The sequence below is a fragment of the Acanthochromis polyacanthus genome, chromosome 1 (assembly GCF_021347895.1).
Source record: "Acanthochromis polyacanthus isolate Apoly-LR-REF ecotype Palm Island chromosome 1, KAUST_Apoly_ChrSc, whole genome shotgun sequence".
Lineage (NCBI taxonomy): Eukaryota > Metazoa > Chordata > Actinopteri > Pomacentridae > Acanthochromis > Acanthochromis polyacanthus.
The window spans coordinates 32,284,456-32,308,488 of NC_067113.1; the positions used below are offsets into that span (position 1 = coordinate 32,284,456).

The following is a 24,033-nucleotide window of genomic DNA, read 5'->3' on the forward strand; positions in this document are numbered from 1 at the left end:
GACATTGCCAAGATTGTTGGCATCAGTGAGAGGACCATTCGCCACATCCAGCATGCCAGACAATCCAGTTTGGGCACCAAGAGACCTCCAGATGGTCCTGGGAGTCTTGGGCTCAGATGGCAATAAGATGCCCCCCTACTTCTTCAAGCCAGATCAGAAAATTGGGGCTGATGTGTACCACAAAGTTCTGAGATACACCGTTTTGCCCTGGCTGAAGGCCACCTACCCTGACAACAACTTTGTGTGGCAGCAAGATGGGGCTCCTGCTCACAAATCAATCAAGGTCCAAAAGTTCTGTGAGGAGAATATGGTGAACTTCTGGCCCAAAGGCATTTGGCCCCCGAGCTCACCTGATCTAAACCCCCTGGATTTTTTCTGATGGGGCGCCATTGAGTTGAGGACTAATGCCACCCCTATGCCAATATGGATTTACTTAAAGGCTGCATTCTCCAGGGAATGGGAGGCCTACCCCAAGGAGGATATCAGGAGGGCCTGTGCCTCTTTCAGAGGCTGTATCGAGGCCTTCATCATGGCTGATGGAGGACAGATTGAATAAACATGTTCTGAAAGCTTTAAATTTGTGTTCTTCAAGAAATCAGTTCAAAACTCCAAAGAATAAAAAAGTTCTACCCATTTATAGTTGTATAGTTGTATTTTTGCTTTCCCACCCTGTACGCTACCAGTCAAACGTTTGGACACACTGGTTGTGGATGTCTTGGTTTCAAACACTTCTGAAGCCTGTTCTGCCTTTATTGTTCCAAAAATAGACAGCTGTCCGAGTACGACTGTGTTCGTGCGTTTTATAGACTGAAATATGCGGAGAAACGAGTTTGTACGCGAGCAGTGTGTTCATGTGAGTCTGTGCGGGTTGGAATAGGTGTGTTTTCCAAAAATTGCTTTATCTGTGAACACATTTGCGCCTCGTGTAGTTTTTCTCACATGACTGCTGGTCAAAGCTGAGTCACTAATGTCAACCCTGTGGCAAAGAGGAGCACACAGTATTTATATTCAGTTTGTTTTTTGCAGAATTTGGTTAGAGCCAAGGGTTTGTTTTTGGTGAATTTTAACTAAGACAAGTAGAATATAGTGATTTTTGGGGAAAATCACTGTAACAGTGTTGACTTTGGTCCGTTTTCAAACTCATTCATGATACTTGGACTTTGGGAAACCTGAAAATCCTGTCATTGTTTCTGGTTTTTACAGTTTCTGGCTCCAATAAACTGTGATTTTGATTACATTTGACAATTTTAAACTTGGATTTGCTTCATTTTCCAATTGCATGTCATAAACGAGTAGTTCAAGGACCGTGGGAAACCTTACAATTCTATGATTCCTTCTGTTTTTACAGTTTCTGACTCTGATAAATAGTGATTTTGATGAAATTTCACCATATTAAGCTTAGATTTTGGGTTATTTTTGGTGAATTATTCACTGAGACATTGAATTCAGTTATTTTTGTGAAAAACCTTGATTGTAAACTTGAATTTGGTGCTTTTTAAAACCATGTATGATATGTGATTAGTTCATGGACTGTAGGAAACCTAAAACTCCATGATTCTTTCAGTTTTTCCAGTGTCTGATAAACAGTAATTTTGGGAACATTTCTCCAGCTTAGATTTGGTTCGTTTTGAAATTGCACGTCTTAAGTGATTCGTTCAAAGACCGTGGGAATTCGGAAAATTCTATGATTCTTTGCTTTTGCAGCTTCTGGCTCAGATAATTTATGAAGTGGGATTTTTGCAAAAACAACAACAAAAAAATCATGATTTTCATCTTGAGTTTGGCGCATTTTCGAATTGCAAATGACACACGATGGTTTCAAGGGCCATGGGAAAGCAAAAAAAAAATGCTAGGATTCTTTCCATTTTTACACTTTCTGGCTCAGAAAAATGGCGATTTTGATAAAGTTTCACAATTTGAAGCTTAAATTTTGCTACATTTCATGACCAAGCACCATGTCTAAGATGAGTAGTTCAAGGACGTTCAGAAATTTTAAAAACCTGTCGATCCTTACTGATTCTAGCTCTGACAAATTGTGCCATTTTAGCAATTTTGTCCAGACAGCACGCCTTTCACACCTGTTAGTGGGTTTTCTGGTTCGCTCAGTCGTTGTTTTGTCTGTAAAGTCTGTAAAAAATGATTGTTTATTTTGCCCGAAAGATATTTTCCTAAAAACAACATGTTTTGTCCGCCACCCAAAGATAACCCATTTACTGTAGGAGATATGGAAAAAAAATAAAAATATTACAAATTAAGAAGCTGGAATCAGAGAATTTTGACGTTTATTTCTTAATCAATTGTCAAAAAAGTTGTCGATGGTCTTGTATGTCCGTAAACGTGCACAAACCAAAGAAAGTGTTTCAATTTAAGTGTGATTTTTATTAAAAAAAACAACAAAAAAAATCATGATTTTAATCTTCAGTTTGGTGCATTTTCCAATTACACATGATACACGATGGTTTCAAGGACCGTGGGAAAGCTAACAATGCTATCATTATTTACGTTTTTACAGGTTTTGGCTATTAAAAAAAAAAGAAGGTGATTTTGCTGAAGTTTCCCAATTTTAAGCTCAGATTTGGTAATTTTTTATGACCTAAAGCCAAGATGAATAGTTCAAGGAATGTCGGAAAGTTGAAGATCTGGCGATCCTTTGTGTTGGTGCCATTTTGACAATTTTGTAACAACAACACGCCTCTCACACCTGTTGGTGGGTTCTGAGGTTCGCTCATTCGTTGTTTTGTCTGTGAAGTCTGTAAAAATTGTGAAATGACCTTTTTTGCCCCAGAAATATCGTCCTAAAAATGCCATATTTTGTCCAAAACCCAAATAAAAACAGTTTATTGTAGAAAAAATGGAAAAAAATCCTAAAAATATTACAAATTAAGTAGCTCGAATGAGAGAATTTTGACCTTTACTTCTTAATTAATCGCTAATCAAAACAGTAGCCGGTGGTCTTGTATGTAAGTAAACGTGCACAAAGCAGAGAAGGCGTGTTGGTGTGAATGTGTAATCAATGTGTGGTCTTCCTCATTCCGTGTTCCCTGAACTGTGCATGATGACTGTCTGTGTTGACACGTCTACATAATTGTTTTGTGAGCGCAAACCAACAAATTACGTCGACGGAATGAATGGCGTGTGTAATTAGCGTGTGGGGATGAAAATCCGCCGGTTTTCAAGAGTAAAAGCTCTGCTCGTGCCTCGTCACGTTTCCGTGATATCTGGGCGACGCGCGTGTGCGTGTGTGTGTGCGTGTGTGTGTGTGTTTTTTTACAGTATAATGATTTGTATGCGAGCTTCTCCTCTGCCCAGATGGCTGTGCTCGGAGGCTGGAGCTTGTGAGATCTGCTGCCAGCGGTGAATACTGATCAGAGATCACTGTCACATCTACAGCGCCAACACGCACGCATGCACACGGCAGCGCGTCATCCGTCTTCCTCCCCGCACACCTTCCACTTCCACATGGCCCAACTACTAATTCGCACGGCCGCCGCGTGTCCTCCGTGCTGATGCTCGGCGGCTCTGCGGGTCACGGCTGCAGCGCTGATTACCCGGCTGTCTGTCACGCCTCCAGATTGACACCCGGGCCGGCGGGAGGCTTTGCCTTTTATGTTGTGATTATGATAGTTAATCAGAAGTGTTTAAAGAGACGCGGATTTCTGCTCGAGTGGCTGGATTTGCAGTGATGACAGTTTGATGACAGGGGTTTTTTGGGTTGGTTTTTTTTTTTGCAGAGCTGCATCATTTCATCCTCAGTCAACACTTTGAAGCTGGAAATTCATCTCGAGAAGAACATAATTATGTATTCAAACAGGGCTGCAGCCGGCGATTATTTTTATTGTCCGTTAATCTGCTGGTTAACCCTCCAAACTTGATGCAGTTTCTGGGCGATTTTATGCTCCTGTCACTTTTTTACTGCGATATAAAGTCCTCCACCTCTATGGAAACAGCACCACCATGACTAGAAGGAAGGAGAACTATAATAATGTCCAAAAAAATGTAAAATACCTGCAAAATGCCTACAGGTGTTGCCAATGCTGGATAAATGTGCCTCTCTATACATTATAGATAGTTTGCTGCTTACATTTTTCATTTCTGTCCATGCTTATTTCCTATCTTCTCTGCGTAAACACAGCCGGCAGTTCAGCCGAAAAGTCCCTGAATTTTTGCAAAGTGACACTTGATCACAGCTCACTCACCGTTTGTTTTCCTGTTGCGACAAGAAGTGCAGAATTTTTTATTTTTCAAACCACACGACACACACGATAATTTCAAGGACCATGGGCCACCTAAAAATTCAGTGATACTTTGTTTTTAAAGGTTTTGGCTCTAAAAAAAAGTCGATTTTGTTAAAATTTCACAATTTTGAGTTTAGATTTTGTTATGTTTCATCACCAAACGCCGTGTTTAAGATGAGTAGTTCAAGGACTGTCGGAAATTTGAACATCTGTCGATCCTTTCTGAAAAATCGTACCATGTCATAGCTATTTTACCACTTGTGTTTTTAAATTTCTTTCCACGCTTACTTCCTATGTTCTCTGCGTAAACACTGCCTGCAGTTCAGCTGAAAAATCTCTGAATTTTTGCAAAGTGACACTTGATCACATTTGAGTCGTTATTTGTTTTCCTTGTGCAACAAGTGCAGATTTTTTTTGTTTATTACAGATTATGGCTGGAGCAAAGGATTTATTTGAAATTTATTTTTAAAAGAGACATTTACAACACAATTTTTGTAAAAATAATCATGATTTTGAGCTTAGATTTGGTTCATTTTTGTACACGATTACTTCATGGACCATGGGAAAGCTGATAATCTTATGATTCTTCCTGTTTTTCGAGTTTCTGACTCAGAAAAATGGTGATTTTGATGAGATTTCACAATTTTAAGCCAACAAAATGGTTTGACAAAGATGAGCGATTCAAAGAATGTTGGAAAGTTGGAAATCTGTTGATTCTTTCAATTTTTCCAGTTTCTGGTTCAGACAAATGGTGTGATTTTGGTAAGTTTGTAAAGACAAAGTGTTTTTTTTAACCTACCAGTGTGTTGTGAGGTCCAGAGGTTTAATCAGTTTAATGTTTGATCTGATACAAAATGTCAGAAACTGATGAAAAATATCGATCAGTATTGACCAAAGATCCAAGATGACGTCCTGAAAACGTCGTGTTTTGTCCACAATCCAAAGATATTCAGCTGACTGTCAAAGACGCATAAAATATTTGTAATATATTCCAATTTAAGAAGCTGAAATGAGAAAATCTGGACTATTTTTTCCTTAATTAATCTACAATCAAAGTAGTTGTGGATTAATTTACCAGCTGACGACTGATCGGTTCGTCGTTGCAGCTCTGATTCAAAACAATTTAAATAATGCTGAATGGACATTAAACATTTCAACGCTGAAATGAACATTAATGCAAATGAGTTTTGAAATATAGCCAGCTCAGATTGGGAAATACAGATAAAAAATGAACATTAATAAAAAGATGGAAGTATTACTCAAAAATATACAGAGCTATATTAAAGTCAGTTTCTTTCTGACATGTTTTATTTTGAAGGATTCTGAGGATTAACTGATAAACTAATCTCCGGACTTCTTATCATCACTATATTCTTCCACAGAGGTTTTAAAAAAATGACACAAAAGGAAAAATAACTGCAGATGCATTTAATTCTTAATCACGTCTATACATTCTGACGCTGCTTTGTTTAAATCTGCAGAAATCTGTTGACGCGTGTTCTGAAAACCCACACGAAAAACGGGAGGTTTATCAGGACGGCACCGGGAGCGGCTGCGGCATTATCACACTGTGTAATTACATGTGGAAGCTCGGCGGTAATTTACAACTCCGCCGAGTGAATCCCACGTCTCCCGACCCGTTCGCTCGCCGCCAGCTGCTCCTTCACCTGTCAGCATCCGCCGCCGATAATCACACAATCTGGGAAGTTTCTTTGGCGAGAAAAAACACACACTAAAAACACAGCCAGTGAGGGGTTTCCCTAATGCTCGGATGCAAAAAAAAGCAAGATTTTCTTGTGCTTTTAGGCGGACACAGTGTTCCTGCTAAGTGTGCTGAGATGTGCTGCACAGAACAGCTTGCTCTGCTTTATTTGAAAATCCAGAGGGCAGCAAAGTGAGTGTGGAAGAAAAAAAATCTAATCCTCTGGAAAGTAATTGTTGAGTCACTGGTGGTGATCAATAAGGCCATCAAACACCTGGAGATGGATCTGTTGCTGCTCCTGAAAGAACCTGTGCAGATGTGTGCAAGACGGTGAGGAATTTGGACGAGCTTTTCTGTCGAGGTTTCTGAAATCTTTGTTTCCTGTTCCCCGCTGTTGGATTAATCAAGGCTCATTGCATCGTGTCGTTATTATCCGTGTTTAAACCCAAGGTTACGCCAAACGACATGCAAAAAAAAGGAGACAATTAACTGGATCTGCTGTTGTTGCCTCCGAATCTTTTCGAACACCGGATCAAACCTGCCTCTAATCAGCTCCTCAGCAAATGAATGCAAATGAGCGTTGAGAGAACGAGCCACGGCGCCGTCCATCACGCCCCAACACGCGCTCGGGGATGTTAGTTGGCGTGCACGGTTGCGTGACGCTCGCGCAAAACTGAACTCGCCGCGCAGCACACCGCAAAAAGATCATGTCCCCGCACTCGCAGTCATTATCCTCCCCGCTACAGCAATGAGACGCAGCATCCCGCCACTCAACCCTCCTTCCTTCCTCCAGACAGAGTGAAAGTGAGGCTGAATCACACCTCCGAATGCTCTCCGGGGCTCTCGGAGGACTTTCGGCGAAAGGTGGAAGAAGCTCGCCTGGGTCTCCTCTAACCTGTCTGTCTTCATACCCAAAAAAAAACCAAAACCTGCACAAAAACACACACCGTTCCTGGATCTCCTCTGTTTGTCTGTTACGCCAGTGCAACACATGAGAAAGTGAGAACCCAGAGCTTCCTCCCTGCATTCCAGCTGTCCGCGCTCGACAGGTATACCGCCTCGCTCTCGCTTTCTTTCTTGTCTGTCTGTGTGTCTGGCTGGCTTCGATTGTTTCTCCAAAAGGTTCAGTTTCTCAACAGATGAAATACGACACGGGGACCTTCTCGTGTCGCATAGCACGCGTAAACGAGAAACACAAAGATGCAACAAGAAAATAAAAAAACATGTAAGCAAGCACAAGGAGGGCTCCTGCAACCCCGCCTCCACTGGAAAGGGGGAAAAAAACAAAAGAAAAACAGGATTTCTGTCACATTCCTAAGTACGCACAAAGAACAAACAGCAGCAAGTATGTACAGTAAGAGCAAAACATCTGCCAGAGTGGAAGTGGGCTGCACATGTTTTGCACAGGAGAGAGGAGGAGGTGGTGGTGGAGGGGTGGTGGTGGTGGTGGTAGGGGTGGTTCTCAGGTTTCACTAAGGTAGGGAACCCCGGAGGTTCTTCCCCAGTGAAAGCACAGCTGAGGAGCAGCAGCAGCAGAAGCAGCAGCAGCAGCAGCAGCTCGGATGGATCCACTTACCCGAAGGCACGAAATGAAGAACTTTGTTGGTCTCCATGGCTGAAGCAAGTGGTGGCCGAATGCACACTTCCTCTCTCCAACCCGCCTCCCACCCCCCCCAAGTCAACCCATCATGGTTGTGTTATCCTGTGCTGATGAGTGTGAGATCACCTCTGCTCCCTGCTCGCTTTCTGACTGAAGCTCAGACACATGCAGTGACTCAGCCCCACTCTGCTGCTGCCTACTCACGCTGCAGCCGCTGGGTCCTAGTGCCTCCCCATCATCATCGTCATCCTTATCCTCCTCCTCCTCCTCCTCCTCCCTCTCTCTGCTGCTGGTTCTGTTATCCCAGCCCACCGACCTGCAGCCTATAGCGGCTCGTCGTACGCTGATTCAAACCTGGCGTCAAGACACACCTCTTCGGTCCATGCAAGAAGAATTCTGACTCAACTCGGCTCATTGACGTGCATGTGTACGCTGATCAGCCACAGTATTTTTTTTCACAACAAATTTTTTCCGTCAGACCCCTATTCGGAGGACAAAAAAAATGCACATTCTGAAAATGATCACATTGAATGAATTATCTTTTTACAAAACATTATGATCACCCACTCTGGTTTCCTCCCACAGTCCAACAATATGCTGAGGTTAATTGATTATTCTAAATTGCCCGTAGGTGTGATTGTTTGTCTGTATATGTAGCCCTGCGACGGACTGGCGACCTGTCCAGGGTGTCCCCTGCCTTCGCCCAAGGCAGCTGGGATAGACTCCGGCCCCCCGCGACCCTAATGAGGATTAAGCGGTGTATAGAGAATGGATGGATTATGATCACCCTGAAATTTCTTAAGAAAAATACGTTCAATTTCAACAGTTTTGTGCCTCAGTTGATCATTTACATGTGCATTGCAACTGACAGATCACAGTTTATCTAAAAAAAATAAATCACAAAACATTCAGTCACAGCTATCTGGAACTGAACGATGCATTTTACTTTATGATCAAAACAACTTGTCTAGATCTAGAAAGTATTTAGAATTTACAGTTTTACAAATTGGCAGTTAATGTCTTCTCTGTAATTTCTACCGTTTGCAAAGTCGTCCCGCGGGCCGAAATGGACCATTTGGCGGTTGGTTTTAGGATTACACCCTCGAACAAACCGTCACAGCTCCAAAACTATCAATGGTATGGGAAAAATTCTTTCACCGTCTGAAGCGGAATCTTGTTTTGAACAATCTGCTGTCAAGTCGAAATTGTGAGAACGAGACGTTAACTGAACTTTTACGTGAAATTTATTTGGCCAAAAATTACTCACCAAGTCAAGCAGAAGAAAATCCATGACTTTCAAAAAACTCATAAAACTTAAATTGCGACTGCATAAAAAGTTTAAAAGATATTAAACATGGATTTAGGCAAAAACCTTCAAAGCCTTGTTTAACCCTTAAAAAGCCGGGACCGAGTATACTCGTTTCACGCTTACTCGTATACACACCCGAAACCGAACATTCTCGGCTCGCTAATTAACATAGAATATGCACACACCCGTATGTTTAAGTCGACCAATGGTAAGATATAAACATTGGCCCCAAATTTGCTTATTTCAAATGATAAAACCGTATGAGCCGTTATAACAAAGCCGCAATTATGAAGCTTTTATCGGGGCCGCGTACCGTAATAACACGGCCAAAATTCACAATGGCGAACGTCTGCGACAATGAGACCTCGCAAGACTTGATGGATATTTTTATGGATTAGGTGGTTTTAGTATGTGTTTTAGTATATGCACTTCTCCAGAAACATGGCCTTGTAAGGGTTAAACCTGCTTAAACTTTGGATGAAGTTTCTACTGTAAAATCTGCCGGAGCTACAGGTTTCCAAAGATGACTGGTTTTGACAGTTGTCTGCTCGTCTTCCTGCTCATTTCAGTTGTAAATTTTAACGTAGGTTTACATGAATTTCGTTAAAACCGCACAACAAGTCACTACCAAAAGTCAGAGTTCACCATTCCTGATCAGGATGCAAGTTTTGACATCGAATTTACATGGGTTTTCTCAAAGCTTTGTCTGGTCGAGGTCAAAGGTATTTTTAACGCAGTTTTTAATTTTTTTTGGACGAATTTTTTTTACCAAAAGTCATGTTGAAAAAAAAAAATATTTTACCGCGTTAAGCACCATTTTGTTTTGAACAAAGTGATAGATTTTCAGGTCCGTTCCTGTGTGTTACATAGATAGAAAAATATGATACCATTTATGAGAGTCAGAAACTGAAAACGCAAAGAGCCTTTGGGTTTTCAGATTTCCAACACTCCACGAACTAATCACGTGTTTGCGGATAAAACATAATCAAATCTCAGCTTAAATTTGTGATATTTAATCAAAAATATCTGAGACAAAAATGTAGGAAGTTTTCGACTGAACTGCAGGCTGTGTAAAAACAGAAAGAAGACTAAACTTAAGTGGTGAAGTATCTATTAAAGATGGAGCCACAATCTTTTCGACAAGCACCAAAAACACCTGCGGGAGCCTGGATGTATATTTTGGTTCCATTTTTTCATTTATCATTAAATTATTATTATTTTTAATGATTTGTGGCATTATAAGTGTGTAATGCTGCACAGGAGACATTTCTGAGTTCTTGCTACTTTTAGTCGGGGTTGTTTTGTTTTCATAAAGGTGCAAATTTTAAATTATAGTAAAAAAATGAGCTTGCAGTAGGGCTGGACCGAATAGTGGTTTCTGGCCTCCGAATATTCAGGCCCTATTAAAGACGAATATCCGAATATTCGTTCCGCCTGATAACGCGTGACGTCAGAGTCGGCAGCCACCCGGCCATTCAGGTGGTGGTAACAAACAGGAATGGATGAGCCGTGATGAGCCGAAGTGGGCCGAAGGCGAAGGGAAGAGACGAGCTCCGAATATTTTCGCCTGGGGGGAGGAAGAAGTGATCACATAGATATATGTGTATATGTTTATATGATCACACTACGGGATGAGCAGATATGAGCCGATGTGGGCCGAAGGTGGAGGGCAGACAGTAATGCCACATATTCGTTCCGCCCGGTAATGTCTGACCGGGGGAGGCGAATATTCGCAACCAAAATTAATATCCGGATACCGCCGTAGCGAATGAATATTCGGGTCCAGCCCAAGCTTACAGTGAGTAAAAGTACAAAAAAATACACCCCAAAACTGCTTGCAGTTCAGAGGGTTAAAGATAATACACAATTTACACATACTTAGTGATTTAAAAGCCGCTACCACGTCAGTAATCTCGCTCTGATCTTATTTCAGTTTCATGAGACTTTCGCTATTTTTCGAATACATTTAGATTTTTAACCACTGCGCAGTCAAACTATTTGAAAACCTGCACTCAAATCTGGAATATTGTGATTTTTTTCCCCACGATTTTCGACTCTAACAGTTGATCAATTTAAAAAACACGAGCAGCAAATGAATAATTAACATACCGGGACTTTAGAAGGACCAGAAGAACATATGGCTGTAATGAAAGTCACGATTGCATGTTAAGCCCATGTGCCTCTCGCTGCATCTTTCCTGCGGGCTTCTATACTGTCAGCCGCTGAATAAATTGCCAAAAGATAACCTCAGCGTGTTCGCCACCATCACAACTGACTCATACATAATTTTGCCTTGATGTGAGACGAACACGATGCCAGAGATCTGGCTGATGTCGGATCCGGGAGCTGGAAAGCAGATAGGAAATAATTCAAGAGCGAACCACTATCAGAACCTTGTTTTAGCAGCTTTGTATGTTTTTTTCTACTGGAGTCAAACATGTTAAAATATGGGAAAGACAGATCCATCATGGCCGCCTAAACTGGCAGGAAGTGGGACCACGATGTCGGTGTTGACACTTCTGCATCCAGCTGCCAGAAAACCTCCGGTGTCGCATGATGTCAGGTAAAAGCTCATCTCCGGCCAAAAACACAAGCTGCTGGAAGCTGCTGCCTCATCCTGCTTTAATTTTAGTTATTGTGAACTCACGCGATGCAAAAAATACACAATCAGTTCATTATTGTTTTTGCACTAAAGAACACAAACTGCAACGACAAAGTGCCATAAGTCGGGGACGTCGTAAACCGAGGACCCGTCTGCAACAAGTTCTGACATAACAATGAAACGCTGTACGTCGAGGATGCCGTAAACCAAGGACTCCCTCTATAGTTATTTTAGACCAGAAATCCTCACAAATAGGCAATTTTGGGGGGAAAGAAATTCCCCCAGAAAAGAAAAAAACCACTAGAGGAAGGGAAGTGTGCTTAGTATTTATTAAAAAAATGGCCAGTGAAGTTTTAAAATGTGCATTTTTAAACTCAAACTTTCCAATTACTTCCACTGTTTAATGAGTCGATAAAATTTAAAATCGCAAAAGCGCTGCCTTGTGTGGTGTCAGATTTATACTGCTTTCTGCGAGGTGGTCCTGACCAGTTTGGTTCAGTTTATAAATCCACAAGACACAGAGGCTATTGGATCAAAAAGTTAATTTCTCACCCTGATGTAAATGCTCTGTGAAAGGTCAGTCATTTGCATAAGCCTGCAAATATAACATCACTGTGTGTGGTATGGCCAGTGGCTCTGCTTTGCATAAGAACTGCTTGGCACTGCGAGGCCAAATGCGTCACTCGGTGAGCTGGGCGCTTCTTCCCCGGAGGACGATTCGAGTGTTCTCACCCCGCACACTCCTGCAGCTCAGGTGTAAAGGCATCAAACCGCTCGGCCACGATGCAGCCCGAGTCTCGGTGAATGTCAATAAGAGCAGCAGAGGTGACAAGCTGCATAAAAACAAACCCGTCGTACGCGAGCCGGAAGGGCTGCCACGAAGCCCGCCGGCCGGATTCACCTTCGCCTCCGTCTTTGTCAGAAAAGTTAAATCTCATTAACATGGCGGCTCCGAGGTGCACCCGAGGAGGTTTTGAGTGTCGATTCAACGGTGCGGAAGTGGAAAAAAATACTGTAAATGGAAAAATAAAGAGAAATCTGCATCTACCCTCGAATTCCTTTTTTTAGAGGTTTCACTCCTGGTTCTTGGTTTCGGTGTTGAACCTGTTCGGATGTTACGGCAGGCGCTGCGTGACGGAGGTCAGAGGTCGTGTCAGACCTGTCCTACCGGCTCTCTGAAAGCTATACATGATCTCTGCTTGTTTGTCTTGGGAGCACAGAGTCCAGTCAGGTTAGTTAGACTAAGCTTCTCGTAATTCCAGTGAAAATCTAAAATGACCGAGGCGATGCAGCAACCGGAATCCATCATTACTATATTCTTAGTTTCTTTTTGGATGCTGAAAATTAGTTTGCAAGTTACTCACAACTCATAAATAAAATAGAAAAATTGAATTTGTGTGCAGTAGAGTGTGAATTCTCAAAAAAGGGAGCTGTACTGGTTGCTCTGCAATACAATGCAATAAGCCTTTATCAATTCCACAGTAGGGAAATTTGCATAGTTGCAGTTGCAAAGGGCATAATGCAAAATATAAAATACAAATATACCAACAAGTATTACTTTAGATTGCCCAAAATTTGGACAGTTTAACCCCTTTAAGCTTCAGTGTACCGCCGGCGGTACACCTACTAATTTGCATAGGAATTTCAAGAATGTCCGACGGCTGCAAACACGATTATACAAACACTTTACGCCGATGGAAAGCTTAGATTCTCATGAATCCGCCGGTATAAACCACTTTCAGATGTGATTACCACAGCGGGTGAGAAAAACACATTTGTCCGACAAAAACAAATATTCATCCATCCGTTCTCTATACACGGCTTCAACGCACACAGCGCGACTCACATTTCCGGGTTTATTATTACACACAAAAAAAAAAGATTCCACAAAAAAACGGCCATAATCCAACCTTTTACATCCAGATGACACAAGCCAGTAAACTATTTTATCCAAAACATGTCCTGAAGTCGGTATAAAATCCCCGAATCGGTCGTTTTCAAGGAAATGCACCTCGCGATGCGCGTCCAATATTCCCCGTATTTTTCGTAATTTTTTTTTATTTAAAAATAGAATATTAGCGATTTTTTGTACTGAAAACGGCTGGAATTGACTGAAGCTTAAAGAGTTAACCTTGCAGTAGGGTGGGGTGGGGGTGGGGGAGTATAACTGTTTCAGTGTTTGGGACATTTGTAATTGCTTGGGAATATCCGGCCTATGTAGCAGACCGTAGCACAAAATTTGCACATCTTTGTCAAAATATAGTCAGGACATATTTCCTTTGCATTTCATATCACTGCTATCTCACAGATGTTTTTACCTAAATGGTCCTGGACTTGACGTTAAATGTGTCGAAACATGTTCTACTTTTGCTACATAGTGAAGCAGACTGCGCGGTTTAATTTTGTATGGGCTTGTTTTGAATAGTTTTCACGTTCTTACAGTGCTTACTTGTTCTAGTTTTTCAGTGTGCACAAAATTTGAATATCGACATCGGTAAATTTTAATATTGTGCATCAGTAGTCCAAATTCTTCCGGATGATGAAATAATATTGCACATATCAATGGTATTGCACAGATCCTATCACGAGTAGAAATACTGATAGTGAAGGATTCATTTTGGACACATTTGTCTGTGAATAGGAAAATACAGACAACATACAATCTGATTTTGCAGAGTTTTTAAATGTACAAAATGTTCCTGATTACAGCTTTGAGTGTGTTGAAGTTTTTTATTGTGACTCCTAATAATATGTTAAAAATAAAATCTTTCAACAATTTCAGAAACACACACACCGTATTAGATTTAGTTATGAAACCTGCAAATAGCAGATTTTGTTGTCGTACTACTTCGTCAGAAACCACTAAGAAATACAAAATCTATATATCTTTACCTATTTAAGCTGCTCAGACAAGAGTTGCCTGCATATCCATCCAGCGGTACCATTGTTGTACATTTAAAGTTTCATTTTTGGTCACCAGCTGAATATTCCGTCTGTTTTCGCTCCATTTTTGGTCTCCACCAATTCCCAAAGGCTAAGTGTAGCTCTTTAGCTGCTAAATGTTCCCATACTTACAACAGCCTGTCTAAAAACAATGACAGTGAACCAAAAAATGACCACAATCTCACTATAAGAACTTAGTAAGGCCAAATTGTCCTCAAATTCATCGCGACCAGATTCCATTTTCACACCCTGATATTGTTTATACATCGATAGATTATCGTACAAGTGCTGATTATAGCCACTTATCTCCAAGACATGCATTTGACAGCTAAAGGATAAGTGTCTCTCAGTTAACTTTAACATATATATAGCATTTATTAGTGCATTTTTTTTTGTATTTGCAGGTCAACCAAATGCAGTAATGTTAGGCTGAATGATATGCAAAAAAGGTATTCCATTCAGGAGTCACAATAATTTCGCAACGCCACTGAAATAATTAAAATAAAATGATTTTGCCGTTTATCGTTTTATTTTTGTAGGGCCAGCGCACAATTAAAAGTAACTGCACTGGTGCTTACTAATTTTCATCTGTTGTCCCTGAGCAGGAACACAAAAAAAAACAGCCATGGAACAATAAGTACGTCACATAAACCAACACAGGAACCTAGAAGTGCATCGGTGTGAGATAATTAATAAATGAAAAGACAATTATTGGTGGTGACAATTTCGCGCTAAGATCAGCCAAACCTCGAGGCTGGCTTTAATCGCTGAGTCTCTAATGCTTGTGGGGATGGAATTCCACTTCTCCACTGCCTTAACTGAGAAAGCACACGAACCAGAAGCTGAGAAAGATTGTGAATAATTTTAAATATCATCAGAGAAAACTGTCAGAAATGAAGCAATTGTGTGTGGGTTTTTTTTTTTTTAGAATATTGCAGCGATGATGACCTGTTGGCCTTTTAAGGATTTGTTTGTAGAGCGAATATAAAGGCTTGGGTGTCGTCATGCCAGCCGGTGACCAGGCTTTAATGCAGTAAGACAGATGAGGGAAAAGCACAGGATATACAAAGAGCTTTGCAGCAGACGGAGACAACTGGTGCCTGATGCTTCTAAAATTATTCACTTCAAATTTAACATTGCTGATGACCCCGACTGACTTCTTTGACGCTTTTTTTGAAAGACAGTTTTTTGGTCTGTTGGAATGACTAGACATTTTTAAAATGTGTGACAGGTTTAGAAGCTTTACTATCAAAAAATGTCAAGATTAATGCAGTCTTCAGTGTGAAAGCAACATGCCCTTTAGATTGTTCATAGATAAAAAAACAGTATCGTCAGTGAACATTCAGATGTTAACATCTGCTGAAGATTATTAATATGCAAAATAAATAAAATTGGTCGTAAAAAGAGCCCTTGAATTCTTTGAAGATGAGGATGAGGGGATTGTTGGTAGCCTAGCCGCACTAGCCCCATGTTTCTGAAGGCACAAGGGTCTAGGGAAGCTCGACAGGGAGGGAGGTGGGCTAAAAGATTGTCTTGCAAATCACTCTGCAGCAATTGGGTAGGTATACAACCAATCAGCGCAACGAATAGGCTGACGGAGTTCCTAGAGCGCCGGCGGATTGTGGCTAAGTCCCATTAGCTTCCCAACCAGCGGAGCCAACTGGTATATTAAGGATTTGCCATATCCCGTCGGCATAAGTCCAAATACGTCTTTCTTCTCAATGAAACACTTCAGTGCCGTCCTTTGTTTATCTTTCAAGTTGAATTTTAGCTTCAAATCTTTAAGGGCTGTGGCCAAAGCCGAGTCGAAAGATAACTGTTTATTGTGCGCCGGTTGTTTCTGTCAGAATCGTCACGCCTCTGTCGTCACTTCGTTACGCCCGTCTTCTGACTCTACACTTCATGGTGATTGGTCCGGCCAGTTTTAGGAGAATCCAGCCTCGAGCCTTATGGAGGGTAACTAGACCCACCCTGGAAGAGAATTAAATTCGTTGCCGTGGGTTGTCTAGCGCGGCTAGGCTAGATTGTTGGTGCAATCTGTACAAATTTTCCTTTAAATCCAGAGAATATGATTTACGGGGCATCTCTTTAACCTGACAAGGCTTACTTTAATTCATATGTTGTGACATATGTTTATTCCCCAAAAAATTGCAGTTCCTGCTATTTAGCTAAATTTCAAGTAATTGTTCAGCCCTACATTATGCCATAAGCTAATCTTGACCATGAATATCAGCCATGCTTATATATCAGTGGAACTGACCCTAAGGACTTTGGCTTTCTTTTTTTCCCCAATTAGAATGCATAGCTTTTTAAAACGTGTCCCAAGTGTTAAAACATATATCATCATACACCTTGGTCATTACAGTTTGGCTGCAACATGTTATTTAGATTGTTCATAGGTCCAAAAAAAAATAAAAATGGTCCAATAAAAGGACGTTAAAGGGACTGTTTTGGAGATTATGATTTCTATCAAGTGTTCACCCCTACATTATGTCATAAACACAAATATCAGATGCCTATTTATAAGTGTAGATTTATTGACTGTGATAGACATACATTTATTTGTTTGAATGTTTCTCTTCTTTGTCATTTCTCACTCACACTGTTCTAGCTTGGACCATGGGGAAACAGACGAGAGTCAGAGGCGGGGAATCAATTTTGGCAATTGGTGTCAAAACATCATGAGAAGGGAATAAACAGAATCATGTAAACAGAGATATTGAACTATCCTTTTTTACTCTAGTTAAATTTGCAATCCTAGCCAACAAACAGACACCAGAACAAGGTAGCTAGCAAAGAACAAAAGTGCTACCATGTTTGAAAAAGGACAGACATTCACTGCTTCATTCAAGGCTATTCTTTTAAATTCTGACAAAAACCCTTGAGTCCTGGGTTGTGGGAAACCGACAAATGCAACCAGTCTGTGTGACAGAGAGCAGGACAGCATAAGTGGGATCATATAACATGCCACAGCCATATGTTGTGTTCAACTGTCCTTGACGCCGAAGCCTTACTGTCTACTTGCTTCGGGAAAAAAGGCACGACCCTGAACATCTCAATCTGTGTCCCAATTTTTCTTTCACTACTACTTTCAGTGCGGAGAAGCACATCTTTAAAACTCAAGTTCTGTTTGTTGATGTTCAGTGCTTTAAAAACATCCTAGTATTGAGGGAAATCGCAGTAAGTGCTCTCTAGGCTATAAAATGCTCAAAACTAAACTGTTGTTACAGTATCTATAAAAAGTACTCACCCCACCTTTGAAGTTTTCCTCTTTTCTTCCTTTTCAACAATGAATCATGGCCAATAAAATCTGGCTTGTTGGTGAGGATTTACAAAAAAAGACTCTTTCATGTCAAAGCGAAAACAGATTTGTGCAAAGTAAGGTCAAATTATTGAAAGCATAAAATGTAAAATAAGTGACTGCTAAAGTACTCAGCTCCTTCAACCAAATGTGTATCTACAAGTATTTAGTAGATGCACTTTTGGTTGTTGTAGAATTGGTCATGTGTGGATAGGTGTCAGTCAGCCTGAACATCTGGACACTGTAGTTTTACCAAATTCTTCAAAACTGTTCAAACTTTATCAGGTTGCACAGGGATAATAAGTAAACAGTTCTTTCTAAGTCCAGCCACAAATTCCCAGTTGAATTCAGCTCTGAACATTCACCTTGTTGTCTTCAAATCAAATTCTGTGTAGCACTGACTTCATGTTTCGGCTCATTTTCTTGTTGGAAAACAGATCGTCCCCCAAGTCTTAGTTCTCTTCAGACCACATCCAGGATTTCTCTAGACTTTGCTGCATTTATTTTACCCTCTACCTTTACAAGCTTTCCAGGACCTGCTGCTGAGAAACCTCCACACATAATGATACTGCCACCACCATGCTTCACACAATGGTGCAGCCACTACCGTGCTTTACATCATGATGCTGCCACCACCATGCTTCACACAATGGTGCAGCCACCACCATGCTTCACGCCATGATACTGCCACCACCATGCTTCAAATCATGATGCTACCACCACCATGCTTCATATCAGGATACTGCCACCACCATGCTTCATATCAGGATACTGCCACCACCGTGCTTCAAATCATGATGCAGCCACTACCGGGTAGGCAGAACAGGTAACAGTTGTTGTATGAACAGTCTTTCCCATCTCAGCAGCTGAAGCTTGTAACTCCTTCAGAGGAGTCATGGGTGTCTTGGTGGCCTCCCTCACTAGTCTCTTTCTTGTTAATCAGTTTGAGGATGGTCTGTTCTTAGCAGATTTACTTATGTTTCATATTCCTTCCATTACTTAATGAGGCATTTCCTTGGCCCATCCCCTGACTCATGCCTTACATTAACCTTTTCACAGAGTTGCTTGGAGTGTTCTTCGGTCTTCAGGGCGAAGTTATATCCAGCCAATGATTCAATAATTAAAAGCAATTAAAGGCCAAAACTTCCAGAGAACTTCCAAAGACTTTTTACAGGCACTGTGCCTGTACTGCTCACAAAAAATGTATGTTTACAATATATCTAAACAAAGAGCATGAAATAAAAGCTGGTCTCTATTTTTGATTTCCTTCACTTGACTTCAAATTAAAATCCCTGAAGAGACCCGCTTCACTATAGTGTTAACAGGCTTTTCAAAGGTGCCTTACATAAAATATAACTTAGCATTGCTGTGTTTACCTCAGTGCTAGCTTTAAGGGTGTAAAATGCTGGCAGGTGCCAGTTGATCTAATTTATAGGGCTCAGGAATGCCGCGGTGCCACGTTGTTATGGAGTTCAGCTGCGTTTTGAACTGATATCTGCTTTGTTTGTGTAATGGTGATTGCCTAAAGCTGTGTTAGTCAGAGTTAATAAAATGCCAATACTTCACTACGTGCAGTTCACTACATTCCAAAATAGCAGCAGCCTGCCAAGCTTCAGAGGAAAGCTTTGCCACACAGCGCTGCAAATGATAGCGCTTTTATTCTTCTGCTATTAGAGAGTTCACAGGCCAGGTTGCCTATGCTAAATTATTATGTTAGGATGCAGTGCAGAGTATGGTTTGCATTCACTCTTTCTGACTCTGCAATTATTGCAGTTCAGTCAGGACCACTTTAGTTGAAGGAATATTTTTCTATTTCCATTTGCAGCAGTTATATTTAATGGCGTGGCTCTGCTCTGGGACCTCCCTGAACTTCCATGTGCATATGTGGAAAGCCTCAGGCAGGGAGAGCAGCAGCAGCAGAGGCCCTCCGGTACCGAGGAGAGCAGGCATCAATAACAACAACCTGACATTGATTAAGTCAGGTACAGCATTAAAAGGAGAAGCTGGGGTGGAGGTGAGATGCAAAGGAAGCAGCAAGGTTAGGCAGGGTAAAGCTGTGATCATACTGCCCTGTGGATGCACACAGACTGCTACAGACACAATGAACATGGAGATGTTGCTCTTAATCTACTTTTCTATCCATGAGAGTCCACTTGGAGGACTTATTTTCATACATATACGGGAGATAGTATCTACGTATACACACTGTTTTTGAACATGTCCACTGTTGCTCTTGAATAGTCGATGCCCACATGGACTTGGGAAGATGATGAAATTTACATCTTGTGGTCTTTAGTGGACCCTCACAGATATATAAATATGCTGATAAGAACCCATTTGTGATGTATTGCCAAAAAAAAGGCACTCCGACAGAAAATACATACATTACGTCAGATTTCAGAATGCTGTTTAGTTATTATTGGAAGCAGTTTTGTAGAGACTTAAGTGCAGAACGGGCCTTTGGTGGGAAAATACTTACATTCAAGGCAACAAAGGCAGTTATTTGATGGAAATCTATGCATTTTTTCTGGCATTTCTGACCATCTGATCAACAAAAATGTTGAGTAAAAGATACCCCAATTACCAAACCTGGTTTAAAAGATACATGTACTATGTATTATTGTCAAATGTTACCAAGGAACAGTGGAGTTATGTGATGATTGTAATCACATTTGTCTGTCTGTGCGCAACATTACTCAAAAATGGACTAATGGATTATGAATGAAATTTTCAGGGAAAGTCAGAAATGACACAAGGACGATCGGCATTGATTTGTCTGTCTCTTTGTCTGTCCGTCTGTCTGTTAGCAACATTACTAAAAACAGATTTGGATGAAATTTTCAGGTAAGGTCAGAAATGACACAAGGACCAAGTGATTAGATTTTGGCAGCGATGCAGCTTATAGTCTGGATCCATGGATTTGTTAAAGATTTCTGTATCATCACCAGACAGAGGCACGGCGTTGCTGTAACCATGACAACAAGTAAACTCGGCTGCCTGGTGATGATCACATGATTGCGATCCTACTACAAATTAACTGCTGCGGACTTATCAGGACTTATCTGTCGGAAATCATACAAGGAACAATTGATTAAATTGTAGGGGTGTTTCTGAGTCCCATCAATTCCCGTCGCCCACTTTATATTTAGGTCACACAATTCGGTATCCGTACATAACGTACACATGCATAACACACCAGTGCGAAGGCAAGGTCATTTTGTTTGTGGGTACAGCTATATTAAATGGACACATTCTATGTAGCTGTGATTTCTGCCGCAAAACTTTTCAAAATTTCATCCGTCGAAAATGACATTACTGAGCAGCTTTGGCGGAGTACTGCACTGTCTGACTGCTTTTTTGTTATCATTTTGCCACTAATAATTTTCCATTTTTTAGGGTGGTTGGGATGCCTTAATCCTCCTCTTCGGGCACTGAAATTGTTCAATTTATACGAGTTAAATATTAATATTTTTGCACAGAAGCTTGCACTCATTTTGTCTCAGTGTCTCTTATATATATATATATATATTTATGGTCAATTACTGGCTGCTGTCAGCTTCCCTCCCCTTCTACAATGAAACCCAGTCATGCTTTAGACTCCAGCCGAGGGCTCCGAGTAAAGTCTGCTTCTTGTTTCTGCTCAGAGCCTCACGTCCAGCAACAAAAAAAAAAAGGTGTCTCGCCTTCGCCAGCTAATTGGCATCAAAAGATACTTCCACCACATACCTGGAGTGGGAGGTCTCTGTGTGTAAGAAAAAGATAAAAATGTTCAGTTTCAGATGATAGCAGGTGAGCGGGGAGGCGTCTGGAATCACCCTGCGGCTGCTCTGCGGAGAGTCATCGGCGCTACGAGGCTGGAGGTGGGAACGGCCTCCAGTGGACTCGCAGCTTGGTACGTTAGCGAGTGATGAATCACCGCTGGAGAACCGCCTTAACCACTAAAAAGCAATAAGGTGCACAGACAGAGTTTAGCAGTTAGGACCCCCAACCTCGTAACCACATGTGTCGTCCTGCCGCCCTGGGATTGAATCCTGACACTACCGTCTGTACCGGCCATGTGTGTCTATCTACGGCGTCCTGCTGTTTCAAAATAAAAGAAGAAGAAGAAAGCAAACGGAAAATAGAGTATACGTGATCGCCTCTAACACTCACAAGTCTGATGGGGGTTGTTGCACATAAAAACTGCATTCAAGAAACTTATATTTACTACAAAACAAGGAAAATGCACCAAACAATGAACAAAAACTGCCTCATGAGCTGATTTTTCCAGGCTCTTGTTGTTACTATGGTAATAAATGCAAAAAAAACAAAACATTTGCAGCATTTCTGACAAAGACATCCTGATGTCCTCTAACGTCAGTGGAAGAATTACTAAAATGAATTGAGGGAGCTGCCGTGTCCACCTTTTCTAAACACCGGAGCCGGAGCTGACAGTCTCAAGGTTTAGCAGTGCAAATAAAAGCTGCACAGTGTGTCAACATGCTGTGTATTTCACAGAGAAGCTTTTAATGTGAGCAGAAGAGCAAATATTGAGCGAACAATGCTGAATAGTTTATTAGTGCAACTAATAATAGCTATAATAATGTAAAAGCAGCACATTTGAGAGCTTCGAACGCTTAAAAAATGACATTTTATGCTTAAAAATTAATTTGAATAACTAAAATTCAATGAAATTTAGTTTCAGTTGTTAATTGTAGAGTATTTGTCGCTCTATTATAGAATATTTTTGCATTATTTTCTTTATTTAATTTTTAAACTTTTTATTTTAGCCGTTTTTCGCGAGTAAGTTGTCAAATCTTTACATTTTTGCACAGAAATCTGCAATTTGTCCTCTCAATTTAATGTCAACCCATTGTTGCAAAAATACATCAGTTCTTTTTAAATTAATGTTATTAATATAAATTTAAAATTTATTAATTATTATTTTATTTATATATTATTTACTCATATATGTATATACACATTACTTATGCTCATTTTAATGATAAATGCTCATTTTATTTGGGTTTCGGATTATATATAGATATTTTTTATTATTTTGTTATTGTTCTTTTAATCAAATTTATAATATTTAATAAATAAATTTAATTATTTTGAAAATTATATATATATTATTTTTGCTAATTTTTTTCAATATTTGGGTTTTACAGGGTTAATGATTCACTTTTATTTTGAAAAAGCATGCATGGCTATACAGTCAGGTCAATGAGCGTTTGGACAATTTTAGCAGTTTTTCGTCTGTACTACCAGAATAATGAATCTGAAATGAATCCATTAAGATGTGACCAAAGTGCAGAGTTTCAGCTTTAATTTAAGAGGTTTCATAAAAATACTGCATTAACTGTTGAGGAATTACAGCACATAGTCCCTCGTAATTCTAAATGTGAAGATTATTTTCACTACTTGGATGCTATGGCTCTGCAGACGATGAACATCTGAAGTCTGGAACCCTTGGAAGCCACCAAATGCTGCCCTTTAGAAGCTCTGCCAGGATTTTGCTGCTGCTGCCTGTCCATGGCTCGTCCTGCCCTCAGTTTGGTCTCCAAGTGAAAGAAAAACACGCTCAGTTGACTCGACTAAAAATCCCTTTCTTTGCTTTCAGAAGCTCTCAGGTCACCTTTGCGGTTTCCGCCACGCCGTCCGACCGGTTTCTGCGGCTGAACGCGAGCAGAAAGTGCGACTCTGGAGAATTCTTCCTCCATCTTCTGTCAGCAGTCGCATCATCAATAAGCGCCAGTGACCCACTTCCTTTGGCAGAAACACGTTCCATCACGCCGCAGCCGCCATGTTTTGATGCTTTGGATCTTCAGCTTCTCTTCCCACCGTCCTGCTTCAAGTTGACCTTGGTTTCATCTGGCTCACAGAACCTCGCTCCACAGTTGGGGAAGTTTTCAAAGATGTTTTCTAGCAAAACATCTAAAGGTAAACCCTCAACCTGCTGCATTTACTTCTGTGCAGTCTTGTTGATGTTGCCTTCTAAAGCTTCTCTCCGGTCGATCTGTTTTTAGGGTAATGGTTACTTCTTTTACTTGCTTCAACACATTTTTGAACCAAATCCACTCTTAAAATCAACTCCTGTTCTTCTACCTTCATATTAAATCATTAGACAATCAGGAAAAACAGCCAGACTTGACGATACAACTGCTTATTGATCAACTGTCCGATTATGTGTGAGCCTGTGAAAATAATTTTTTTGAGGTGTAAATTTGTAGTTTTCTCTCTGATTTTGCTAGGTATCTATAATTTAACAAAAGCTTAACAAAAAAAAGTATAATTTCTCAGTGAAGGGTTGTAAAATAACAAGCTGTTTTTTTTAAAAAAGTACATTTTTGTTGGGTGTA

General features: G+C 40.7%; 1 protein-coding gene across 5 annotated transcripts in view; it reads right to left on the minus strand.

The window, feature by feature from the left end:
• slc4a11 (solute carrier family 4 member 11) overlaps nt 1–24,033 on the minus strand; it is a 173,151-nt gene that overhangs the window by 128,366 nt on the left and 20,752 nt on the right. For 2 of the 5 annotated variants that reach the window (XM_051952401.1, XM_051952340.1), the window contains exon 1: nt 7,514–7,717. The exons of the other annotated variants lie outside the window; for them this stretch is intronic. Coding sequence is in view for 1 of the 2 variants with exons in the window: in XM_051952340.1 (XP_051808300.1) it covers nt 7,514–7,550 (37 nt within the window). In the remaining variant the exon portion in view is untranslated. Of the gene's footprint in view, nt 1–7,513; nt 7,718–24,033 lie in introns of those variants that run through there. 5 annotated transcript variants of the gene reach the window in all.